Below are 25630 nucleotides of genomic sequence, written 5' to 3'. Positions count from 1 at the left end.
TGGGTCTGAGAGTTCAGCCGCGGATAGGGAGGCGCGTTTCCCAATCAAGAGCCGGAGAGCCGGAGCTGTGCCGAAATTAAACGGCCCGTGGCGGCTGATTGACAAGCGAGCTCGCCAGTAAGGACGGCCCATGGGGGGTGGTGCCGGAATTGAGGAATGCCGCGACAGAGGGCGGGCTATCCGGCGGATCGGGAGCACAGGGGAGGGGAGCTGAGCTCGGTACGCGCAGGGCGGCCGGAGCAGCATGGCGGAAGACGAGAGCGATCAGGAGTCAGAGAGGCTCGGCGAGGAACTCGAGGCCATTGCCGGGCCGCGGCTTCCCACTGGCTTGTCCCCGGCCTTGAGCAGCCAGTATTATTGCTACCGCTTCTGCCAGGTGAGGCGCTGGCCCCGCCCCCTGGAGGCTGACACCTTGCGGGGTGGGGGTGGGCTGGGGAGACGGACAGAAGGACAGGGGCGGCCAGGAAGGAAAAGCAGCTCCCCAGGTCCCCTGCGGGTGGTTCTCTTGGAGGCCCTTCGCGGGGGCGGACCAACCGCCGGAGGGGGCGACGTTGAGGGCCCCTTTCTCGGCCAAAGCCAGGCGCCGTTCTCCGGGCCCCCTTTCCCCCCTCACGGGCAACGACCGGGCGAGGGGGTTCGCGGGGAAAGCTCCTTTATTCTCTCTCCTATGCCCAGCAGTGGGGCGAAGAATTGCTCTCGTCTCCCCGCGGGTCAGTTTCTCCCCTCAGGAATAGCGAGGTTCACGAGCTCGTGGTTTGCTGCCCCCTCTCTTTTATTGTGGGAGGGAGCAGTGATTTGTGTGAGGTGTCAACAGTGGAGCTCGGCCTGACCTTTTCATCCCCCCCCCTTTCCTGGCGCTGTCGCGGTGGGGGTGCTGGGGGGGGGGGGAGGGAGGGAGCTTCCCTCTCCCCCTCCGCCCGCCGGTCGGGCAGTTAGTTAGTTGCCAGGGTGGCGCGCGGGGTCTCCGTGAGGTCAGGGCTGGGCGGAGGGGGTGCGAGTTGTGAGGCAAAAAGGAGCAGGAGGAGACAGATAGGTTTGTTCTCTTTCCTGACTTGTCCATACTTACTTAATTAAAAAAAAGAAATAATAATAATAGGGCTTCCTTGCCAGGGGAGAAAGAAAAATGCGCTCCGAGGAAAATGGCTGGTGGCAAACTAGTTTGCGTTGCTGCTGATGTTTGTTAGGAGGAGTAGCTGTCCCTGAAGGCTTTTGTTCCCTGGGGAAGAGGAGGAAGAGGAGGACCATGGTTGGTTGAGTGGTCTTGTTTTATTAATCAACTGCTTGGTTCGTATTATTTGAAACATTGCTCGGCTGCTATTTCTACAAGGTATCTTATGACACTAACCGTCCTGTGCTATGCGTGCTTGAGGTGAAGTTCACCCTATTTAGCAAAACTTACCGTACTTGCAGGTGTGTATGCTCATTGGAATCAATCAGGGCTCCCCCCCCCCCCGGAGTCAATTGTTCTAATAAATTATTTGCTTAATTTTGAAACACTTGCTGTTCAACTATTTACCAGGTTTGGAACATTTTAAAAGCAGTTTCAACAGCCTAAAGATGATAAATGACAGCTAAATCTCATTGCTACATTGTTTGCATTTTTGTAGGTTGCTTGTATATAAGGCAACAGCAAATCAAAACTGGATGACAATGTATTGACTTGGTGGCCAAATAAAAAAGCATTTTTGCTATCCTTATTTTGTATTTAAATAATTTGGGGTGGAATCCTGCTACCCACTTACCTGGAAGTAAGTGAACTCATTGAGTTTTAATTCAGAGTAGACATGTACAGGATTGCACTGCTCATACTGTATTGGGTTGTTCATGCAAAGATAATCAGAATATGGCTTTGATTACACATTGACCATGCATTTAATATAAATAGTATATCAAATGCTTGACTAGTAGATTATTGTAAACACCATAACTTTGTAACCTGTGTAAGGCACTTTTGATTGTGGTGTAGTGACAAGAACAGGCAGAAGCTCACAACTGTGACTAGGCCTACTGTATATGCTAGGTGTTTCTCTCTCCCCTTCCCTAATAGCATGCAGACAGAAAAAAGGCAGTGTATAAAATGCTATGCTTTGGAGGAAGACTGCTGATAGAAACTAACTTGCAAATTTCTAGCTAGCTACATCTTGAGTGCTGATACCCTTTAAAGAATCCTTTCTGTAATCCTTTCTTTGTAGCTTTCGATTTTTAAAAACTAGATTTACTAGGACTGTGAAGACTGACGTAGGGCCCAGTCTTTGTTTCTCATTCCCCATTCTCTCAAACACATAGATTCTATGCCCTGAGAGTTCATCTATTCCACACTTACAGTGCTATGTTGGTGAAAAATCTGGTTGGCATGGTAAAACTTGTAGTTTTAGACAGTCTTCATTGATAAACATTTAGACTTCCAAATCAGTGTGTTTAGGGCTGGAATGGAAATCTGCTTAACCTGCCTTTCTATTTATTGGCTTCATATCCTCCATTTTCTGTTTTAACCAGGCAGTGTTGTGCCTTTCCACTGTCACTGCTTCTTTGGCTCTTATACAAAGTTACTGAATTGTTACTATAAATTTCCACAATTGGATGCCCAGGGTAAAGTAGTTGATATAAAATGACAATTTTAATAAATTCCAATAACACATACATTGCTGTGTGCTTGATGTGGGAAAGTGTGTGGCTATTAACTTGTGTGAGTCTGACTGTCTAATATGTGTATTGACAAGCTTTGTTTTTTAAAACACCTTAAGAAAATTGATGCCTTAAACTGGAAGGAGGAGACAATGTTATTACAAGAAAGGAAAAGTGAAACAGAGCTAAAGAAAGTTGTGCTTTTTCATGGCTACAATTCCTATTCCTTATCATATGGGACTGGAGGATTTAGTTGTCATGACTAGCTTATGTGTAAGCAACTGGTGTTCCTTACTTTGAAATTGATTTTGCAATTTGATGTTGAGTAACACTCCTGCTCAGTAATGTTTGTAGGTAGAGGATATGCATAACACATGTCTGGATCCAAGTTCGGAGCTGGTTTTTAGTATTGGGGCATTTCAGTTTACATGAACATAATCTGATTAATATTATTCTACTAAATTATTTCCTTGCAGTTTTCAATATATTTTTTGTACCTTGTTTTAGATCATATTAGATTTATGTGGAAATTGTTTAATCTGATTGTGTACTTTTTGATGTAATTATGTTATTTATGTTGTAAGCCATTGTGAGCATGGTTTTAACTATGGAAAGGCAGCATACAAATAAAATTATGTATATATGTATCTGATGCCAGCTGACTTATACGGTGGAACCTCATGTTATGTAACACCCTCCCTACTAAGGGATATGTACAAAACATGGAAAAAGGGGGAAATCACCAGAGAGGAATTCAAAGTCAGAGACAAAGTAGAGACAAAGTCAGAAAAGCTAAAGCATAGAATGAACTCAGGCTTGCTGGAGAGGTTAAAAGCAACAAAAAGGGCTTTTATGGGTATGTCCGTAGCAAAAGGAAGAACAAGGAAACAGTGGGGTCACTTAGATGAGAAGATGGTGAAATGCGAACAGGGGATAGAGAAAGGGCAGAACTCCTCAACGCCTTCTTTGCCTCAGTCTTCTCCAAAAAAGAAAACAATGCCTGACCTGAAGAATATGGAACTGATCATTCAGCAGGGGAAACACAGCCCAGAATAAGTAAGGAGGTAGTACAAGAATACTTGGCTAGTTTAGATGTATTCAAGTCTCAGGGCCAGATGAATTACATCCAATAGTATTAAAAGAACTGGCAGAGGTGATTTCGGAACCTCTGGCAATAATCTTTGAAAATTCCTGGAGAACAGGCAAAGTTCCAGCAGACTGGAGGAGGGCAAATGTTGTCCCTATTTTCAAAAAGGGGAAAAGAGGGGACCCAAACAATTACCACCCAGTCAGCCTGACATCAGTACCAGGAAAGATTCTAGAGCAGATCATTAAGCAAACGGTCTGTGAGCACCTAGAAAGAAACACTGTGATCACTAAAAGTCAGCATGGGTTTCTGAAAAAAAAGTCATGTCAGACTAATCTGATCTCATTTTTTGACAGAATTACAAGCCTGGTAGATGAAGGGAACGCTGTGGATGTAGCCTATCTTGATTTCAGCAAGGCCTTTGACAAGGTGCCCCATGATATTATTGAAGCTGGTAAAATGCGGGCTAGACAATGATACCATTCAGTGGATTTGTAACTGGCTGACTGACCAAACCCAAAGGGTGCTCATCAATGGCTCCTCCTCATCCTGGAGAGTAGTGACTAGTGGGGTGCCACAGGGTTCTGTCTTGGGCCCAGTCTTATTCAACATCTTTATCAATGACCTGGATGATGGGCTTGAGGCCATCCTGAGCAAGTTTGCAGATGACACCAAATTGGGAGGGGTGGCTAATACCCCAGAGGACAGGATCACACTTCAAAATGACCTTAACAGATTAGACAACTGGGCCAAAGCAAACAAGATGAATTTTAACAAGGAGAAATGTAAAGTACTACACTTGGGCAAAAAAAATGAAAGGCACAAATACAGGATGGGAGACACCTGGCTTGAGAGCAGTACATGTGAAAAGGACCTAGGAGTCTTGGTAGACCACAGACTTGACATGAGTCAGCAGTGTGATGCAGCAGCTAAAAAAAAGCCAATGCAATTCTGCGCTGCATCAACAGGAGTATAGCATCTAGATCAAAGGAAGTAATAGTACCACTGTACTCTGCTCTGGTCAGACCTCACCTGGAGTACTGTGTCCAGTTCTGGGCACCACAGTTCAAGAAGGATACTGACAAGCTGGAACGTGTCCAGAGAAGGGCAACCAAAATGGTCAAAGGCCTGGAAACTATGCCTTATGAGGAACGGCTTAGGGAGCTGGGTATGTTTAGCCTGGAGAAGAGAAGGTTAAGGGGTGATATGATAGCCATGTTCAAATATATGAAAGGATGTCATATATAGAGGAGAGAGAAAGGTTGTTTTCTGCTGCTCCAGAGAAGCGGACACGGAGCAATGGATTCAAACTACAAGAAAGAAGATTCCACCTAAACATTAGGAAGAACTTCCTGACAGTAAGAGCTGTTCGGCAGTGGAATTTGCTACCAAGGAGGTCTTTAAGCAGAGGCAGTGGAATTTGTTACCTTCTTTGGAGGTCTTTAAGCAGAGGCTTGACAGGCATATGCCAAGAATGCTTTGATGGTGTTTCCTGCTTGGCAGGGGGTTGGACTGGATGGCCCTTGTGGTCTCTTTCAACTCTACGATTCTATGATTCTATTAATGCTTCGGGTTACGAGCTCCACTAACCTGGAAGTAGATGCTCCTGGTTGCGAACTTTGCCCCCATATGTGAGTGGAAGTCGCGCGCTGGCGATGCAGCAGCAGCAGCAGCAGGAGATGCCATTAGCAAAAGCGCACCTCATGTTAAGAACGGTTTTGGGTTACAAACGGACCTACAGTTCGTAACTGGAGGTACTACTGTACCTGGTGGTTTGCTACTTGTTATCATGAAATCATCTCTCTTCTATCCCAATTCCTAAGTGATATTAGTGGGGGCAACGTATCATTTCAACCATTCATGATGATGATGATGATAATTAATAATAATAATAATACTAATGTATTATTTATACCCCACCCATCTGGCTGGGTTTCCCCAGCTACTCTGGGCGGCTTCCAACAAAAGGTTAAAATGTCATTAAAAACTTCCCTAAACAGGGCTGCTGCGACGAAACCCAAAGGACTTTGCCACCGTTTAATATGCGACAAACCCAGTCCCGGCGTTGTCACTAAACTTTCAGGGATCTTTCTTAATATGTGACGAAATGTCCTCCCTCTCTATTACTAAAAATGTGACTCAGGAATCCAGGGGTGAAACCACCACCCCCCACTTCTCCTGCCGCCTTAAAATAAACCCCTGTTACTTGGGTTTCTTAGTAAAGAGAGTCTTCCAGCTTACGTGGCCTGGTATCATGAGAAACTCTAGGCTGTTTGACGGAATAACCTCCTGCCTACAGTAAAGGGTCTCACTCAGTTTGATTCCCCACTGCAGAAGTTTGCCCTTTCCACTCTGGCAACTTTGTAGCACCCCAGGTTATCCTCCTAAGCCTCCTCAGTGTAACTCTAGGACACAAACTGTCGCCTCTATTCCCGAGGTAAGTTTTGACCTCTATTGAGCCACCACTTCTGTGAGCTCTGACACCCAGCTGGAATAACTAGGAACATCCACTCCTAATATAACATTTAAGAAAGCTTTATTCAAACTAGAGGTCTTTTAAAACGCGTAATGGTTTCATGTGTACAGGCTCTTAGATCAAATTCTTAGTTTCAATTAACAATGGCTAGATAATATAATTCAATTACACTCCTCAGAACACTTTAAGATCTCCTACGCCTACCCACACTCTCCCTCGCTCCCACAACCCTCTCCTCCAAATTAACTGCCTCCCATTCCTTTTAAACTCCTGGCAGTCCCGCCCCTCAGGAATGGAATGCGTCATTTATCCAGGAGGTTGGGGTTTAACTCTCTGCACCCTGGAGTTCTTTTGCCCACCAGGCCAATCCGTCACAGCTGCCTTCAGATGTTTTCTAAAAATCAGATGGGAGGGTGTTCCACAAGGTGGGTGCCACTGCCTGGTTCCCTGTAACCTCACTTCTCACAGTGAGGGAACCGCCAGAAGGCCCTCGGCGCTGGACCTCAATATCCAGGTATACTGGGGCGAGGCGTTTAAGGCTTTAAAGGTCAGCATCACCACTTTGAATTGTGCTCGGAAACGTACACTGAGATCACAGCTGCTGCAGCTGCTGGTCATGTTAAAAAGAATTATAAATTACTGCAGAATTGTTGTTTATGGAGAAAATGCATCTGATGCCTGCCCTCTATGTTAAAAACATATATGCTTAATTTTTACTAACGGATTTGGATCAATTTAATCGTATCCAGCAAAAAAGCCTATGGGAAGAAATTGAAATGGGATATAAATCAACCTCTTCACTGTGTGAAGCTTCATTGGTTGGCAAAAGCTTGTTTGACAGCAACAAGAAAACAAGCCTTTAATGCCATTGGTCCTGTCCTATGGAAAGCAATGCCGGTAAAATTTCAGCAGACATTAACACAGTTGATTCAACCTCATAATCTACAGGCAAACAGATTCTGCCCCCTCTGTAGTTAATATGTTGCATATTCCATTGTTTTTACAAATGCAAGGCACACATATTCATTTAAATACTGCTTTAAATATTATTTGAATAACTTGTGCAGCTACCACAATACATACTTAATGCTGAACACCCTCCTTGTCACTAGACCTGGTAGCAAAATATTTAAAGCAGTAAAAACTGAATGGGAGGAGTTGCTTTATGCAATGATGGTCACTTCATTTCAATGATCTCTAGCAGACCACCCCATTGCCCACCCTTCAAGTATTCATTCTCATCGCCCCTCCAACTGCCCCTCCTGTCTTTATTTGTTCATCAGTCTTGTTGGAAGATGTGTGGAAAACTGCTTGTTACTAAATGCCTGCAAGCACCTTCGTTCCCTCTCCCTGGGAAGAGCACACACCAGCTTGCTCAAAACAAAGAGCCCCAAATAAGCATTCCTTCCTAAGATTTGGCTTTATTGGTGCCGACAGGTAAAATGAGATTTTTAAGTGCAATTTTTCAAAAGATAATTTGTTAATATTATATTTGATCAGCATTGAAGCCCACACATATCCATTAGGTGGGTGGTGGTCTGCCTCTCACTCTTCGTTCCTTCTTTTGCTTGCTTTGTCTGCAGACTATCCTTTATTTTCCCTTTCTTTGCTATATCTTGCTTGTTAGCTCTTTCTGAATGTTATGGAGAGGATGGATGCAATGAGGTGGTGTGTTTATATCAAACACATATTTAAAAAATAAATACAGTAATGCTATTTAGGGGAAGAATTCCAGCCCATCACTGAGATGGGTAATGAAACGGCCTCGGCCCAGTATACCTGAAGGAGCGTCTCCACCCTCATCGTTCTGCCCGGAAACTGAGGTCCAGTGCCGAGGGCCTTCTGGTGGTTCCTTCACTGCGAGAAGCAAAGCTACAGGGAACCAGGCATAGGGCCTTCTCGGTAGTGGTGCCCGCCCTGTGGAATGCCTTCCCATCAGATGTCAAAGAGATAAACAACTACATGACACTTAGAAAACATCTGAAAGCAGCTCTGTTTAGGGAAGTTTTAAATGTGTGACATTTTAATGTATTTTAATCTTTGTTGGAAGCCGCCCAGAGTTGCTGGGGAAACCCAGCCGGATGGGCGGAGTACAAATAATAAATTACTATTATTATATTATTATTCCAAAAGTTTTTTTTAAAAAAAGTCAGGACAAATAGTTGTTTGGCCCCTAGCACCTAGTAGTTTTTTCTGTGTAAGTTGGCACACTTGTTTATATTGTGCCTGTGTTAGCAGTCCTCAGTTTCATCCAGATCTAGTTCTTGTTTATCAGAGTTACTGTCCAGTCTCAAATTGTTGTAATCTTTGGTAGCAATTTTATTGACCCTGACAGTGGACTGCCCATTTGCCAAATATTACAAAAGAGATCCTCATGGCTTTGCAACTTGTTAGAATTCCTCTTTGTTCTGATTTTGACCAGATTTAATTTGAACTCTTTTTTTCCCTTTTCCCCTGCCAATAGGTTGTGGAAGACTATGCTGGAAGATGGCAGGTTCCTCTGCCACAGCTTCAAGTGCTTCAGACAGCGCTCTGTTGTTTCACATCTGCTTGTGTATCATTCCCAACTGATTGTGAGCACGTGCAGTATGTGCTGAGTAGCTTAGCCTTGTAAGTATGATTATTTCACTCTTCATCATGTAAGATTCCAATGTTGCGAACAAGTAAAAATGCTGAACTAAATCATAAACTAAAACATATAATGAAATCATAAACAATAGTTTGAGGCCTCAGCAAACCTGTACAACTGGTTAATAAAAATGCCTGGGAAAATAGAAACGGAACAACTTCAGCAGAACATGTCAAAACAAAATATTCGTTTCTCCTATTTCTGCCCTAATTTGGATAATTCATCACTTGAGAAATGCATAGTCAAGGACAACTCTTGTTTATTTTCTGAGTTAAATGTTGTGAAGAAGATTAACATCTCACCCCCCCCCCCCGACTATGTGAAAATCAATGATTGCTGTCATAACCATTTCACAAGTTGTAGTTTGTAACTAACTATCCTCCTGTGTGTTCGTTCACATGTAAGGCTGGGATTGGCCTATATATATTGTTGGGTGATAGTTCTCATTTTTCACATGTTAATTAATCCAGCTCTATGGTAGATTCGGGGGGGGGATTTCCCCTTGTGAATTTAAGACATGAAACAACATTTCATAGAAAATATTTTTAAAAGAAACTTAATTGTTAATATGCCCTATTATGATGTTTGCTTATTTTAAATTGGAAACAAGCTCAAGCACTTGATAAACCTGCTTTGAGCATCTTTTAAAATGATGATCAAAATAATCTGTGATCAGGTTGAAATACTTTTTATTTTTAATCCCCTGTCTGGCTCACGTCTGCCACCTCTGTAAATAATAGTTGTGTTCAGTTTGACTTGTGAGTCACAAGTTCCTGTGCAGTCTCTGTTTTGAAATACTGAAAGCTCAATCTTGTCTCTTTTTGATACATATCAGCCAGTATCAGCTGCCAGTGCAGAGTATGTACTGGGTGTGGGAGAGATTTTCCTTGGCTGGTGAAGACTAGGAGACACTTGGCTAGTTGCTGGCTGGAATCCTTAGGCACTGCAAATTAAAAAGTTCAAATATGTAGTTGGTCAATATTGATGTAGTTTCTCTAAGTGTTTTATACCTTAGCTAGATTTCCGTATTTTGACAGTGATGCTTCAGTACTTTTGTTCACCACGGCAAGTATGACACTGCTCTCTGAAGAATGTGGCAAGCTGCAAGCCTTCCTCCCAACTTTGAAGCAGCATAGGGGTGGAGATAACCCTGGCATTTACACGGAAATCTCTAGCATGATGGTTTTGAGGAAGAATTTTGGCTTCCAGATGTGTTCATTTGTGCTTTTAAATTTTGCCTGTGGACTAAAATAATCGGCACTTTTGTTTGAGGTACTGTTGGTGTCACAAGTGCCTTAGCAGAGGCATGGAAAATTGTTCAAGAAGTTACTTGTACTTTTGGCAGGAAGGCCAGAATGGATAATGAAACGTGTTTGGAACTTCCCTTGCAGATTCCTATAAGGGTTGCTTCTCATAATACCACATGCATTTGGGATCATTAGGTTAGATTATCCATGAAGCTGGAGTTGACTTGCTCTCTCCTCTTAGGTTCTGCAGTCTTGAGGATTGCCCACTGTGTAGCCAAGTTGAATACTGATAGGACTGAATTAATACTGACTGGCAAGCCATGTGCAATACGAGGGAAGGGGTAGTCAGAATTAATGCTGACTTCATAGCAGGAATGGGGATTCTGTGGCTGATCAGATGCTGCTGAACTACAGTTATTGTCATCCCCAACCACTGAACATGCTTGCTGGCAGGAGTTGGAATTCAGGAGCCTTTGGACAGCCACAGGTTCCCAGTTCCTTCTTATCTCAGTCACACAAGTTTCATCTTTGTGATACATAAGTGGCTTCCTCATGTGTTCTGATGCAATTCAGGGTGCTTGTTTGATATAAAGCCCACAGGGGCTAGTGTCACATTGGTGCTTAGTTTAAAATTCTGCGCTTAAATCTTGTGAAATAAATGTCTTCATTTTTTGCCTCGTTTTTGATTCCTAATTGCTTTGCTTTTTAGGAGTTTTTTTGAATTGCTGCTCTTCTTTGGAAAGGATGAATTCTATGAAGATCCTTTAAAAGATATGCTGGGCTCAATCCAGGTTTGTTCATACGTTTGAGGAAAGGCTATTATTACAGTTTTCAGAGTATGTGACAGAGATTCAGTAAGCAAAAAGTAGCCTCCTGCTTTGAAAAACCTTAAAACTGAGAAATGAGATCACTGGTAAATATTTTATGCTAAGATCAGTAAGATTAGCTTTTTATGCTAAACTTCCCTAGGAGAAGGCTGGCCAACTTTTTTCAGTATGTGACTTTGGATCCCACATTTACAGTGTCTTGTCCTCCAGTGCACACTGGGAAAGCAGAAAACAACTTTTAGTGGTAAATGACAGTGTGCTTTCAGAGAGCTGTCAATTGGAAGTAAGCCTGAGAGTCACACAGCTTTTTGCCAGGCCAATACCATTGTTTGATGTCTTTCTTGTAGCTTCTTGACTCACCAAGAACACTGAGCAGTTTGGGCTTGCCTCCCAGCATTGCCACTGCCATCTCAGCCTTTACCCTGTGACGCAATGAGAGAATGTTGCAGAAGTCTCTCTGATATATTTGTGTGCTGCTGGGGGTGTTGGGGAAGGAAAGCTTGAGAGAGCTAGTCAAGGGGCATTGAGAAGGGTAACCTGGGCACATTACTGGCCAACACTCTGACTTCCCTCCCACCTAGTCAATATATCTCTGTTATCTTCATTTTTAAAAAAAATTATTTTAAACTTTGAAAATACAAATGTAAACAATGGAAAAGGTTGCCCTTAACTCATAACATAAGATAAACGAGAATTAATGCTTTAAATGTATTTTACCCTCTGTGTTTATGGAATTATATTAAATTATGCAGTATATTTATGAAAAGACAAAGCAAGCTTAGTCCACTTGACGTATTAAAGAAATATTTGTATCCATTTTAGGAATGTCAGAACCTCTTGAGCAGATACGGAAGCGTTAACTTGGAGTTGGTGACTCGAATTATCAGAGATGGAGGGCCTTGGGAAGATCCTGTATTACAAGCTGTCCTTAAAGCAAAGCCAGTTTCTCAGGAGTTGGGTACTAAGCTTTTTCCCCATAAATAGACCAAAATAGTACCACAGAGAAATGTCCTAAATCATGTAATCTTCTCATAATTTTATGTAACTTCATTTGCAGGTTGTCTATCACTCATTTTATACTGGGGATAGTGGGGTAGAATTGACATTTATAATTTCATTAAAAATTTTTTCCAAAAGGGAATTTCTCTTCCTCCCTGCTGTATCATTATTCCCTGGGCAGCTGACAGTTATGGAAAAGAAAGAAAAAATAACACCCCATAAAATCACATAACAGAATAAAATGAATTGCCATGGAAATTAAAAGAAACTTGGGTGGAATAAATAGCCTGTGTATGAAGTGTTTGATGTCTTTCTTGTAGCCTCTTGACTCACCAAGAACACTGAGCAGTTTGGGCTTGCCTCCCAGCATTGCCACTGCCATCTCAGCCTTCACCCTGTGACGCAATGAGAGAATGTTGCATTAATTGCATTAATATGAGCACACTAGTCTTGCCCTATTGGCCGCTTATACATGTGAAGCTTTCAATTTCTATGTGTTGCTCCTGATGAGCAAAGCGTTCAAAGAACAACTCCATGTGTTTCCCCCAGTTGTCTATACAAATCTTTCCCTCAGTCAATTGTGAAATATTTGCTTGTTTAGGAGTTTGGAATGCAATTGTAATAAAGAATATTGCAGTAAAAGGCTTACAGTTGCCATTAATCAGTCACTGGGGCTGAGTTAATATGAAAGAGGCATGTGGCAGTGGAGGTGATATGCTATTTCCTGTTAATGTAAGAATTTTTATACTGATTCTAAAGTAGCTGACATCTAACTGACATCATTCTATGATTAATCTAGATATTTTACAAAAAAAATATTAAATTTGTTAGTTTGTTACAGAAAAAAAAAGGCCTCAAACATACTTAGAACATAAAGTAGAGGTAAAAATACAGTATAATATAACCAGATTTGCACAACAACATATGCAATTCATAAATACTCAAAGTAATTTGTTGGGAGGTTGACCTAGCATAATTTGTTAACTTTAACATCTTACATCTTTATAAAATAGAACTTTTTGTTTAACCTATGTTGCAATTTAATTTTGTTGTAATCTAACTGTTTTTTCCCATTTGTTTTTACCAGTTAACAAATATTTAAGCTCTGAAAACCCGCTGTTCTTTGAATTGCGTGCCAGATACCTTATTGCTTGTGAACGCATCCCAGAGGCAATGGCTCTAATCAAATCTTGCATGAATCATCCAGATATTAGTAAAGACCTTTACTTCCATCAAGCATTTTTCATGTGTCTTTATATGTCACCACTGGAAGACCAGCTTTTTCAGGAGGTACTGTTCAACACACTTTTGTGCTTAACAATATAGCTTAATGTTTTGATGATAATTGTAAAATTCCTATTACAGCAAAGTAGACAAATGGTAAAACAAGGATGTTTTAAAATCAAATTCCTGCACTAAATATCAAACTTTGTACAGAAGATAATTTCTGAAAAGCAATAGAAGCTGTTTCCATCCTAATGCTAGCATTGAACTACCTGTACTCCTGAACTGGATGTCCATAGTTTGTGTGATGGGAGCCATATAGAAGTAAATGAAGAGGTGAAATTGATAGGACCAAATTGCAAACAGTTTTTGATGGGATCCATGTTTTCTCGTGGTGGTGGGGGGATTGAGAGAAAATGCATTGCATTTTAACGATATGTAGTGTTGATTAATGTTATTTAAAACATAAAACAGTTTTAAAATATTTTAGGCTGGAACAGTATTAATTGTTAGTCTTCTCAATTGATTCCCATAGCAGTTGCACTAAATTTCCTGTAACACTGACAACCATGCTGCTGAAAGCTAGTGTCTTCTTTTGCTTGCGAGTTATTGAAATGCTGTATGTAAGGTTAAAGGTAAAGGACTCCTGGACAGTTAAGTCCAGTCAAATGCAACTATGGGGTGCAGTCCTCATCTCACTTCAGGCTGAGGAAGCCAGCATTTGTCCGCAGACAGCTTTGTGGGTCATGTGGCCAGCATGACTAAACTGTTTCTGGTGCAACTGGACACCATGGCGAGTGCCAGAGTGCATGGAAATTCCATTTACCTTCCCACCACAGTAGTACCTATTTATCTACTCGTACTGCTAGGTTTTTGAACTGCTAGGTTGGCAGAAGCTGGGACAGAACAACAGGAGTTCATCCCTCGCACGGATTCAAACTGCCAACCTTCCAATCGGCAAGCTCAAGAGACTCAGTGGTTTAGACCTTGTTCAGAAACAATGTTGATGCAGAAAAAAATGTGTGCCACAGGCAGTGATGACTCTAAAACATGGTCTCCAATGATCTAAATAGTCATCTTATACACAGATGGCATGCATAATTAGTCATTTTTTCTGGAATTAAAGTAATACTTGATACTATCTTTCTCAATCACTCTGCTACAAAATTAATAAGGTAGCAATTTTTACTCTGTTACAGTCAATAGTTTTAGATAGGGTTGAATAAAAATACATCAATTTACAGTAAGTAATCTGAAGAAGTGTGCATGCACACGAAAGCTCATACCTATGACAAACTTAGTTGGTCTCCAAGGTGCTACTGGAAGGAATTTTTTTATTTTTTGTTTCAGTAAGTTATAGTTTACTGCTAAACTTCCATCACAAGTTTCTGTATGTGTTAATATTATGAAGTTTTTTTAAAATCCCTTTTAACATTGTTAGTGAGTGTTTTTTGGGATGCATTTTACTGAAATCAAATTGCCAAACTAGCTGCTTACAAGGGTCAAATATATGTTGTATAGAAACTGTCTTAATATACTTCCATTCTAAAATAAAAAATCTAGGTAACACTCCCAAACCTAACTGAAAATAAAATTGGCATTCATATTTGACAGCAATCGCTCTAGTAGTGGCAGTTTGAAGATTCCAATTACTGTTAAATGGTGAACATAAATGTTACTAGACTTGCTCAAATGGATCTCATTTTGATTGTATAGCACTTGCTGAGGACTGATTGCAAGAATGGCACTGAAATCATCTGCAACATTGCAAAGGAGGGGAAGACTGCCTTGGCCTTGTACCTTTGTGAATCATTCCTTATTCCACAGCTCAAAAAAGGAGAGATGTATTGCATATGGTAAATACTTTTTCTATCTCTGGTAATATTTTGTTATGGTAACATAATATCTGCAGGTTGTAGATTCATATTGCTACTAAAAGCTAGTAGAAGTATAACTTATAGTTGTAACTAATACATAGTCAAGCTTTCACTTTTCTGAATTGCTATTGAAGATACCCTTACAGCATGGGATTTACTGCAGATTCTCTCTGTGTGCGTGTGTGCGCGTTTAGAATCCTGGGTTATATGTAAATTACTGTGTTCTTAGCATAATTACTCTTCTATAAATATTTCACTTACAGAATTGCTGTTTGAGCTTCATGCTAACAAACCACTTTCTGTTTTATAGGGAGCTGATCTTTGTTTGGAGTAAACTGCAGCTTAAATCTAATCCATCAAAACAAGTGTTTGTAGAGCAATGCTACCACCTCCTAAGGATAGCTACAAACATAAGAGTTATATTCCCTTTCATGAAAGTTATTAGGGATGAAGTAAGTTACTGGTTTTTTTGTAAACTTTTTTTTTTTAAAAAAATACTAGATTCCACCACTGCTATGAATAATTATTGTACACAGATGCATAATAGAACTTTTAGTTTGAACGTCAGAAATTGTTTATAGATGCTGCATCAGAGATAGGAGCACTGCAGACTTAACTCTTAATCATAATTAATGCTAACCACTATTTTAATCCTGGTTAAGATCCGAAACATACTGTGAAATCATGGTTTTAGTTTGCAGCAGAAATGTACACAGTGCCACTAGTGAAACTTGTAGTACTTTTTATAGGGACATAAGATCAAGTGGTGTTTAAACAGAAACTTTGAAGATTGTTTTCATTGCATCTAGCATGTTAGTTTTTTGCATTCTGTAAATTTATTTGAGATGAATGGATTTTTTTTTAAAAAAAAAACCTTCCCAGTGTAACTTGTCTATATTGCCATTGTTACTTATGCCATAAAGTATTAATTCAATAACTTTATTACTCATTTCATTGCACTATAATGTAGGCATACTTCAATAAGATGCATAAATTATATGTGCATCTGAAGATTATGTGTGCCCCATAGGGGAAATATCCCCTTTCCTCATTTGTACATCACCATGAAAGTACAACCAGAAGTATGACTTCCTTCTAACATACAGAGGTGCATCTTGGTGCTTTCAGAGGTCTCCTTTATACATCTGTAGCAGTTGTGCGAGTATATAGGAGGCTGCTATAGCCTCAGGCCATCAGTCTAGCTCATGTCAAGGAAGACAACTTCATTGGCCCTTCCCCTGATGTAAGACTACTCCTATTGAAGGCTTGGTATAATAGTCATGGTATAATAGAAAACGATAGCTGTTGGTTAAGAACATAACATGGCAAACATAATATTTTGGAGCCAAACAGAAGCTTTTTTTAAACAGCATATTTGGCAGGGATGTTCATGCCTGCTCCATTCAGTATATTATAATCTGTAAATAGCTGTAGATTATTATGAGATGTAGAAGGATCCCAGTAAAATGGAATGTCTTTGTGTTCTGGGTTTTGAAAACATTGATAAGTTGATATTGTCTCATTTCTTTTCCATAGGTTGGCAAAGAAGGCCTGCAGATTTGTGTTGAGATATGTGGGAGTGCTCTCCAGTTGGATCTCCGTGATGATCCAAAAATGAAGTGTCTGATATATAAAACCATTGCTCACTTTTTGCCAAATGACTTGGAGATTGTCAGAATATGTGCTCTTTCTGTCTTTTTCCTTGAGCGCACCTTGGAATCATATAGCACAGTTGAACATCTGTATAAATGTGCGGATGAAGAATACAATGATCAGACCAGTTCTGTTCAGAATCGTGTGCGTTTTGAGCTGCTTCCAATTTTGAAAAAGGGGTTGTTCTTTGATCCTGAGTTCTGGAATTTCTTGATGATCAAGCAGAACTGTTTAGCACTGCTAAAGGAGAAAGCATCAGTTGATTTGAATAAAACTACGCCAGGACATTCTTCTGCACATGTTTCGAAGACACGTCGAGGATTGCGTGGTGATCAAGCCTGTATAGCTGATGTAAACAATACAGAACTAGAGCATGATGACCCTTCTGGAGCACATGATAATTCCAAGAAAAACCATATAACTCTCGGTTCATCTAAAGTCGATCACAATGTTCCAAGGCACCGTTGTGTGTTATGTAACAGGGAATTTCTTGGTGGTCACATTGTGAGGCACGCACAAGCTCATCAGAAAAAAGGCAGTTTTTCCTGTGTAATGTGTCGCAGGAAATTCAGGCAAAAAGGAGTAATGCTCAAGCACTTAAAGAATCACATCAAGAAAATGACAAGGCGTCACCTTGCTGTTACTTGTCATGATCAGGAAACCCCTAATGTAAATGAAATAAAATGTGCCGATACAGGTGTCACAACTGAAAATGGGAAGTCGGAAAGCTGCATAGATAGCAAAGTAGAGGTTGTCATCATACCGGATACAAATCAGGAGATGCAAAATTCTGAACTCCCATTTGATATAACTGAAAATCATGATAGTTGCCAGGGCACCATTATTGAAAATGGTAGTTGTGATAGCAGTTCAAATAATATTCCTGAACCAGAAACCATGGGAGGATTTCCAGAAAGTGATAGCAACCTAAATAAAGAGTTGCCTATACTTCATAAAGTAAATGGGGTGTTATGCCCTCAGAATGACTTTGATATTATGGACCAAGCAGGTAACTTCAAGTGTCCTGCTAATGGCTGTATTAGAGTCTTTAAAAAGATAAGATTTCTGAATAAACATGCCCGGAAAGCTCACCCCTCTGATTTGAAGGTGCAAGAACACATAATGAAGTCTAATAAAGGAAAATGTCGCTTCTGTCAGAGAAAGTTTTTTGATTCTCAACATTTTATTGATCATCTAAAGCAGCACGTTTATCCAAATGTTTATTTTTGTTTACACTTTAACTGTAATCAGAGATTTAAGCTATCCACAGAACTTGCGGAGCATATAAAAAGTCACAGTGAGTTTAAAGCTCAGTGTAACTTTGCACAGTGCGGTAAGCTTTTTGAAGATCTTTCGTTGCTGTATGAGCATGAAGCTCAGCATTATTCCAACAAAACTGGTCCTTTGGAAGAAACTGATGAAATCAATTCTTCAGATACTACTTTGGAATCCCAGTGTAGCATCCAGGAAAAAGAAAGTAGTAATAGTAAAAAGGAGACTGCAATAGACTTGCCAGTTCCAACATGGAAAGCAAGAAAAGATTCTACAGAACCAAAGACTTACATTCAGAGTGAGAAGAAAATTAATAGTGTAATTCCGAATGGGAATGAAAATGCATGTGAAGGTACTGCTACAGTGGTGAACTTGATAGACCAAAAGATACCTGCGGTAGAGCCAAATTCAGAGAACTGTAATGTTACTGACCAACTAGTCAATGGGTATGGTGAACTGGAACAGACTTCTTCAGCATCCCTAGATACTGATTCAGAAAGTGTGGTTGACAAAACAAGGGCAGAAAATGGATCCGTTCTGCCTGTTTTACAGAACTCTCCTGATACACCACCAAACAGTGTTGCTACAGTCTCTCAGTTGCCTTCAAAACCAAATCTGATAACAGAAAATACTTCATATGGCTTAATTTCAACAAAGCCTTTTGTTAGACCATTGCCGCCAAGTTACCTGGATGAGCGATACATTAGCATGCCAAAACGTAGAAAAACTTTGACTGACAAAGTAGATACCCATTCAGAACAAGATAAAACTAGTAGCAAATCGGAAAGGTTAAGATGCAGCAAATGCCTGACCACCTACTGTAACTCAGAAGCACTTGAGCTTCACCTTGCACAAAAGAAATGTCGGACACTCTTTGGATTCGATTCAGATGATGAAAGTAAGTTTTGAAATACTAGGTCTGTGTATAGTGTAAAAGCATTAAACAAGATACAGTGGAAACAAGCAAGTGCCAGACAAATATGGAAAATGAGTGCAGTACATTTAAGGAGAAATGAATCCAAAATGTTAGGGTAGATAGATGCAAGAAACAATTGAATATACCGTGTTTCTCATATTATAAGACACGTCTTATATTTATTTTTTCCTCAAAAAAACACACTATGGCTTATTTTCAAGGGATGTCTTATTTTTTTCCTCCTCCTCCTGCCGCGGCCGGCATTGCTGCTGCGCCTATCACTATGTCTTATTTTCGGGGTATGGCTTATATTCCTTGAATGCTTAAAAATCCTGCTATGGCTTATTTTATGGGGATGCCTTAAAATATGAGAAACAGGGTAAGCTGCCAGATATAATATAGGCAATAGCTGCCAGAATATAATATAGGCAAGCAAGTTAGTTTGAGTGGTTTTTTAAAAGACAGTATTCCATACTTGTTAAGTAGCTGAATTCCAGTATGAAACAAGAATACAGAATACTGTATTGTGTATACTGTAAACATAATAATGTAATATTTATTCACAGGTGCCTGATCAAATGTTGTGAGAAGATTTCTCAGTGAAGAGTGATGTGGTGGAGCACTACAATATTCTGCATCAGTTATCTTTCCCTTGTTGGCCTTAATTATAAAGAAGTCTGAAGTTACTAAAGAAAATCATTATCTTGCTCAGTCAAAGTACACTTGGGTCAGATCTAAGTGACTGTAGGAACTGCAGAATTTGAGTCCAGAAAAACTGTGTTAAAGCCCCCAAAGTACCAGTAATCTAGAAGCCACAAGGTCCTACATGAAGTTCCAGTGTAAGTAAGTTCAAAGTGCAGTAACATACTGAGTGGGAACTAGGGAGAAACACAAGTGGTACATGCCTCTTTCAGATGTGCACAGTCAAAGGAAGCCTGTCTATATTATAACAACTATTTTGAGTCATTCTATTAAATGTCCGTATGCATAAAACCCAGTCAATTAAAAGTTGATCTGTTTGTAGAGGTTGATTATTCTTAGCATTGGCATTTGGCTTATATTGTACTGTACAGTACTTTGGAAAGAGAACCCGTGAATGTAACAGAAGATGATAACATGGCCATATCCTGGTAAAAATGTTAAGGCATACAAAACATGGAAGCGTCTTATATTTCAAACACAAGTAATTAAACTTCTTTCAAATGCTGCAACTTTCTTTTTTCCCCTTCAATACCTGACCCATAGATGATATCTATAAAGAATGCAGGCAAAGTGAAAATCATTTAAGTACAGTGTTGGATACATATGCTATTGAAGGCAGCTGAACTTCACCTGGAATATAAAATGATTTTTTTATTCGAAGTATAGTTATTATGTTGGTATGGTTGATATCTTGAAAGACCAGTTTCCTCTACAAAATGAGCTACTTTGTTGTTGCTTTTTAAAAAAGAGGTACAGTTCCAACTTTTCTAGAGTCCCACAGGATTCAAAGTAGATTGTCAATCCTAGGAATAAAAGCACTTGGCAAAATAACTTCATACCTGGTTAAATGAATATACCCATATTGTAATCAATATAGGAAGATATAATTATCTTTATGAAACAGTTGCTTTTTCTGAAAGATTATTGAAATGTATTTCTTTACAAAATTTGTGGTAAAATTTTTAGGACTCACTGTTTCTTTAGCTAACTGAATGCCTGTAAGGACAATTTGCACTGTGCCTTGAGAGGTGAAGCTTTAACCAACCTCATTCACAACATAGTATATGTAAAGACAGAGCATTCAGATACAAAAGAAGATCCAAACAAATATTTTCTTGAATAAATCAATATGCAATTTTTTCATTTCATGAAAGGTCACATGTCAAGAGACTTTGCTAACCACAGATATTTTGGATACATTAATCTGGGTGGAATAGTATGTTTCAAAGTATTGAATGATGGTGTGTGAGTTACATTTCAACTTGTTGATCAGGTTCACGTAGTTACCTCTTCTCATCCATAAAACAGGGGTATTTCAGTGTTAAAAACAAAACCTTCATAATCAAATATAGCCAAATTGGGGGTGGGGGTGGAATTTGATCTCACACAAACGTGCTTGTACCCTAAAACTATCATTTAGTGTATTGGACACCAAAGTATGTGTTTAACCTTTGCATGCATTTGAGGTTATTGACTTGGATCCAGATTTTTGTTGAGCCATAGGTATTACTTAATCTACACTTATTAATTGCCTTCTAAACCACCATCTCAGTGGTTTACACAGAATAATTTAAAATGGTTAAAAACACAAAAACAGAAAATACAGTTAAGACAATACTGAAACCCTAACAAGTGGACCCTCATAGCATAGCTCCAGCTGAGAGAAAAATGGCTTCTGCCGTTTCTGGTAAGTGCAGATAGCGGCCACCTGTCATATCTCAACAGGAATACTGTTTCACATTAAGAGCTGCTCTGAGTTAATGTGGAGCAGGCTTCTGAAATCTTTGGAACTTGTAGGAGGAACTCTGAGGCAGTTTCTCAAGTAACCTGGTCCTGAGCTGCATAGGGACTTGTATGTCAATACCAACACTTTGAACTTGGCAGCAATTGGCAGCCAGTGCAAATATCGCAAGCAAGGTGTTTATATGCTGGTGATGGTTCCCCCCCCCCACAAATAACCTAGCTGTCACATTCTGCTCCAGCCTTCCAGATCAACCTCTAGGGTAGTCCCACATAGAGTACATTGCAGAAATCCCAACTGTGGAGTTACCAATGTAAGGTAGCTGCAATGGGAAAAGGGATTGGTGACAATTGCCTACTTTTCCTTCTGCCAGTGGGAACTCTGGATCAGAGGTCTTTGAAGGAACCGTTTTGCAGAAGGCTTGGTTTGTATTCTGCCCACTGTCAAAGCTGCTCTAGACTATACTAAAATAGCAAAATTCAGTCCCAATATAATCCAAATTATAATAGCAGATTTCTGTTGATGTATAAATTATGAAATATTACTTTGCATGGAAATAACTCTCATAGCACATTACACAAATGTCATACCTGGGTTCCCTGCTTTTTACCACTTACATGTCCAATATAACTTTTTTTGTTTGTTTCTGTGTACCCTGGCACCCGTGTTTAGTAGTTTACATTAAATGGGAGTCATTAACAAATTTTGGAATTTAACTGTGATTTAGTTGGATTCTGCTTGATACCATTACTAGATTAGTAAATATTTTTTCCCTATCATTGCAATATTAAAAGTGAAAGTTCTCATAAATGACATTTAATTTGGTGGATTTCTGTCAAAATGAAGATAATGACCAAGGAACATAGCAAGAGTCCACAAGAGGTTGTTTTTCAGCAGCTGGTAATTCAGAAACATGTTGCCTTTGATTCTGGACATGGTATATAGCCATCATGACTACTGGCCATGACACTTTCAGTTTTCAATAGTATTCATATTCAGGTAGTCCTGGACTTGTGTGTTTTGGCTTTTTTATTTATTTCTAGTTACATTTCTATATTTGAATGGAAGAGTATTAGTGCTGTTCAAAAACCTGCTTCAGTGGCAACACACTGAGTATCTTAAAAAAAAAAACTTATGCGCTATATAATCAAGTTGCTTTAAAAGACAACTGGGTTTTGCAGTGCTTTCCCTCTCCAGTTTATGTGGATATTGTAGCTGTGATACTTTATCTGCTCTGACCTGTTTTGTTTTGTTTTTTGGATATGGACAACCATCTTGGACACCTCTTTAGTTTGGAATTGTGTTTATTGTCTGTATATTGCCCTATATTGGGCATTCAAAATTTGGCTTCCTCAGGAATGATTTCCTTTTTGAAGTTGATGAATTATTTTCTAAAGTGTAGAAAATCAGTCAAAATAGCTCTGTAGGAAACATTTTGTAAAAAGGAAAAATTACCCTTCTCTTAAATGTTTACTTTTCAGTTTACTTTGCCTGTTGTATCAAACCACTTTAAAAAGAAACATTTAAAATGAATATACTTTCCAGTTATTATCTGATCTTTTTGCTATGCCACCACACAAATGCTTTGGATGTTTTAGTACTAGGACAGCATGACATTGCATTGCAAAAAGGATGGGGCTGCTGGCAGACAGGTATCTGAATGTTTGGTGTTTCAGGCACCTTAAAACAGGAATGCTTAAAAATCAAGATTGCAAACCCAATCTGTGTGGCTTTTAAAGAATAAGTTTACCATAAACAGTGGCCAGAATCTAAATAGACTAGCAAACCCACTAACTCCAAAATGCTGAGAGAGCAAGAGAGTGCAGGATAACTTTCTGACTTGGGGCTCAGGTTACAAAACCCAATCTTGGGTTTTGGCTGTTTGTAGGCTGCCACTATTAAACTCAATACAGTGAATGGGAAATTTCAACCAACCACCTGCATGCCCCTGGTAACTTCTTGATTGTTCTGGGAAATAATTGGGATCCTTTTCTTGATAACAGAGAACCAGCTTTAGGTGTACAAAGGCTGAAGCTGCCGGGACCATATGGGGAGGCTCCCCCACGCCTCGTGATCCTGTTCAGTCTTCCTGGGTTCAGATTTTTGGTCCAAAATTTGTTGGATAGTGGCGATTTGCTAATTCAGATAACACAATGATATAGTTATTGAGATGCAAACACCTAGGGGCAAGTATTTGAACTTCGTGTGCTTAAAGCTGTTATATATGGGTAGTCTACATTCTAAGTAACTGAAATAAGAAAAACCATTGAGCAATTATTAATGGATGGTGTTCCATCTGTCTTTCCGTCCGCAGGACTGTATTTCTCCAGCTGTTTATGCCCCCCACCTCCAAAAGGGACACCACAATAGACAGTCGCTGTGAAGGGTTTACCCAGAGAAATGTGTTGTGACAGGTGTTAGTCCCTTTCCATCTCTTCCTTACCCTAATGTCAAGAGAAAAAGAATGCCCACAGCCATGGAAGTGTTACTGAACTCATGACTGTTGGTCTTCTGGTCTTAAGATTTAAAGGCTAGAAAACAACACAGTTGCTGTGTGTTCTATGTTTCACCAGCTGGTGGCAGTATTGGCAATCTCCGCTTGCCCCAATTAGGGTGACAAATACAGATTTCATGGCTGACCATGTTTTCTAATTGAATGCCCAGTATCTAACCATGCTATCATATGGGAAAACTACTATTTTCAAGCATTTCTGTTTATTCTGACCCTCAGTTACATATCTGATTATTAGTTGTTCTTTATTTTTTAGAATAATCCTTGGTGCCTAAAAGGGTTCTAAACTACCCAACTGTTGGCTGTGTTTTCCAGATCAGTTTCTTTAGGATTTGAAAGACACTTAAAAAGGATGTTCACAGGTTTGTTACTATATAAATTTGGTTCATTTATAGGATATGTAAAAATCTAATTGTATTATTTTCTGGGTAACCTTCCTCTACAACCAGTTTTCTAGAAAAAGTTGGAAATAGGATATCTGTGGGAAAGGTCACTGGTACTTTGGTTATTTAGCCATATTCATTAAACATCTATAAATTGTATAGTTCGGATCATGTATAACAAGAAGGTTCGGCGATACTCTGTTTAACACCAAGGGGTAAGATGAAACACTTAAAGGGGTGTTTTTACTATTTATTTTGTACTGTATAACACTTTGATTAAATGCAGTGTGTGCATTTTGAGACTCTTACTTTGTAAAAGCTATTACAGATTCACCAAGAAAGGAAATTTGTGCTTCCTTCTTGAATGTTAAATTATTTTATTTTGCATTTTATATGAATACAAATTAAAACTGAGCCATCAAACTGCAATAAATCAACAGTAGTGTTTCCATTTAAAACTTTTGTATTGTAAATAGAACTGTTCAATAAAATATTGTCTGTTATTAAAGATTATTTTTATGGTGTCTGGGATTCTACCTAGGAAATATTTGACAAGTAGATACATCATTGCTTTACAACTAACTAGACCAGTGGTTCCCAACAGGTGGTCCGGGAACCCCCAGGGGTCCGCGAGCTATGCCAGAGGGGTCCTCAAGATGCTATTAGATGCCAAGCCTCTGGCCCGCCGGAACCGGCGGAACTGCCGCCGCCGGTGCGCGGGCGCCAAGTGAGCCTGGTGGATCAACCGGGGAGCTGCTGAAGGCCCCCCAGTGACCCCACCGGACCCAGGCTGAGTGCGCCCGGCCGGAGACTCGGCGGAACCCCTGGGCCTAGAGGCCCGAAACCGTCTTCCAGGCCGCGGACCCCGCGGCGACCGCGTGGGCGTCGGAAACGTCCGGCGGAGCAAGCGAGGAGCCGCTGAGGCCCCCCGCAGGCCCGCCGGGCCGAAGCCGAGGGCACCCGGCCGACGGCCGAGCGGAGCTCCGTGGCCCGAGACCTCCCTCCACGCAACGATCCTGGGGGGCCTGCCTCGCGACTGCAGTCGCCATCACCCCTAGCTGCCCAAGAGGGGGAAGGAGCCCCCCCCAAGCGAAGGCCCCCGATCCCGCAGCTCCTGCGCGCCACACAGGGAGCCTCGTGGGGACCCGAAGAACAAAGGCCGCACCGAACCTGCTGACGCTGGTGCTGCTACCGCCGCAAATACAGCCACCCCCAGAGGAGGAGAAAAGAAGAGGGGACGACAGGGAAGAGAGGGCCCCACCACCACCCTCAACCCAGGTGAAAGGGTAGAAACCTCCCCCCCCCTCCAGAGGGAAACCCCCCGACCCCCAGACGGCTATCACACCAACCCCCCCCCCCAGAAGGATAAAGAAAAGAGGAAAACAACTGAAAAATAAATAAAACCACTTTTTAATTTTAGGATTAGGAATTAATGGGGGTCCTTGTCATAATAGCGGCTC

General features: G+C 40.5%; 1 protein-coding gene across 3 annotated transcripts; it reads left to right on the top strand.

Moving 5' to 3' along the window:
- Positions 1 to 189: 189 nt before the first annotated feature.
- Positions 190 to 24960, top strand: ZNF654 (zinc finger protein 654). Of its 3 annotated transcripts, XM_035115703.2 has the most exons (9): positions 190 to 376; positions 8653 to 8798; positions 10774 to 10855; positions 11714 to 11849; positions 12978 to 13180; positions 14831 to 14970; positions 15302 to 15443; positions 16528 to 18814; positions 19399 to 24960. In XM_035115703.2, the coding sequence occupies exons 1-9, from the start codon at positions 245 to 247 to the stop codon at positions 19404 to 19406; spliced, it is 3276 nt and encodes a 1091-aa protein (XP_034971594.1). In that variant the 5' UTR covers positions 190 to 244; the 3' UTR covers positions 19407 to 24960. The 3 variants fall into 3 exon arrangements, with proteins under 3 accessions (XP_034971594.1, XP_034971593.1, XP_034971595.1); XM_035115702.2 differs by lacking the exon at positions 19399 to 24960 and having other exon boundaries at positions 16528 to 18971; XM_035115704.2 differs by lacking the exons at positions 190 to 376; positions 8653 to 8798; positions 19399 to 24960 and having other exon boundaries at positions 11714 to 11844; positions 16528 to 18971.
- The last annotated feature ends 670 nt before the right edge of the window (positions 24961 to 25630 follow it).

Source organism: Zootoca vivipara, chromosome 4 (genome assembly GCF_963506605.1).
Source record: "Zootoca vivipara chromosome 4, rZooViv1.1, whole genome shotgun sequence".
Taxonomy (NCBI): Eukaryota; Metazoa; Chordata; class Lepidosauria; order Squamata; family Lacertidae; genus Zootoca; species Zootoca vivipara.
Note: the sequence above shows the minus strand (reverse complement) of the source record. Positions and strands in the feature narration are given on the sequence as shown.

Excerpts from the sequence above, each read along its gene's own strand:
- ZNF654 (XM_035115702.2), top strand. The coding sequence starts at position 245 with ATGGCGGAAGACGAGAGCGATCAGGAGTCAGAGAGGCTCGGCGAGGAA. Across the intron at positions 8,799-10,773 it reads GTGCTGAGTAGCTTAGCCTT|GAGTTTTTTTGAATTGCTGC; the intron begins GTAAGTATGATT and ends TTTGCTTTTTAG. Across the intron at positions 11,850-12,977 it reads GCCAGTTTCTCAGGAGTTGG|TTAACAAATATTTAAGCTCT; the intron begins GTACTAAGCTTT and ends TGTTTTTACCAG.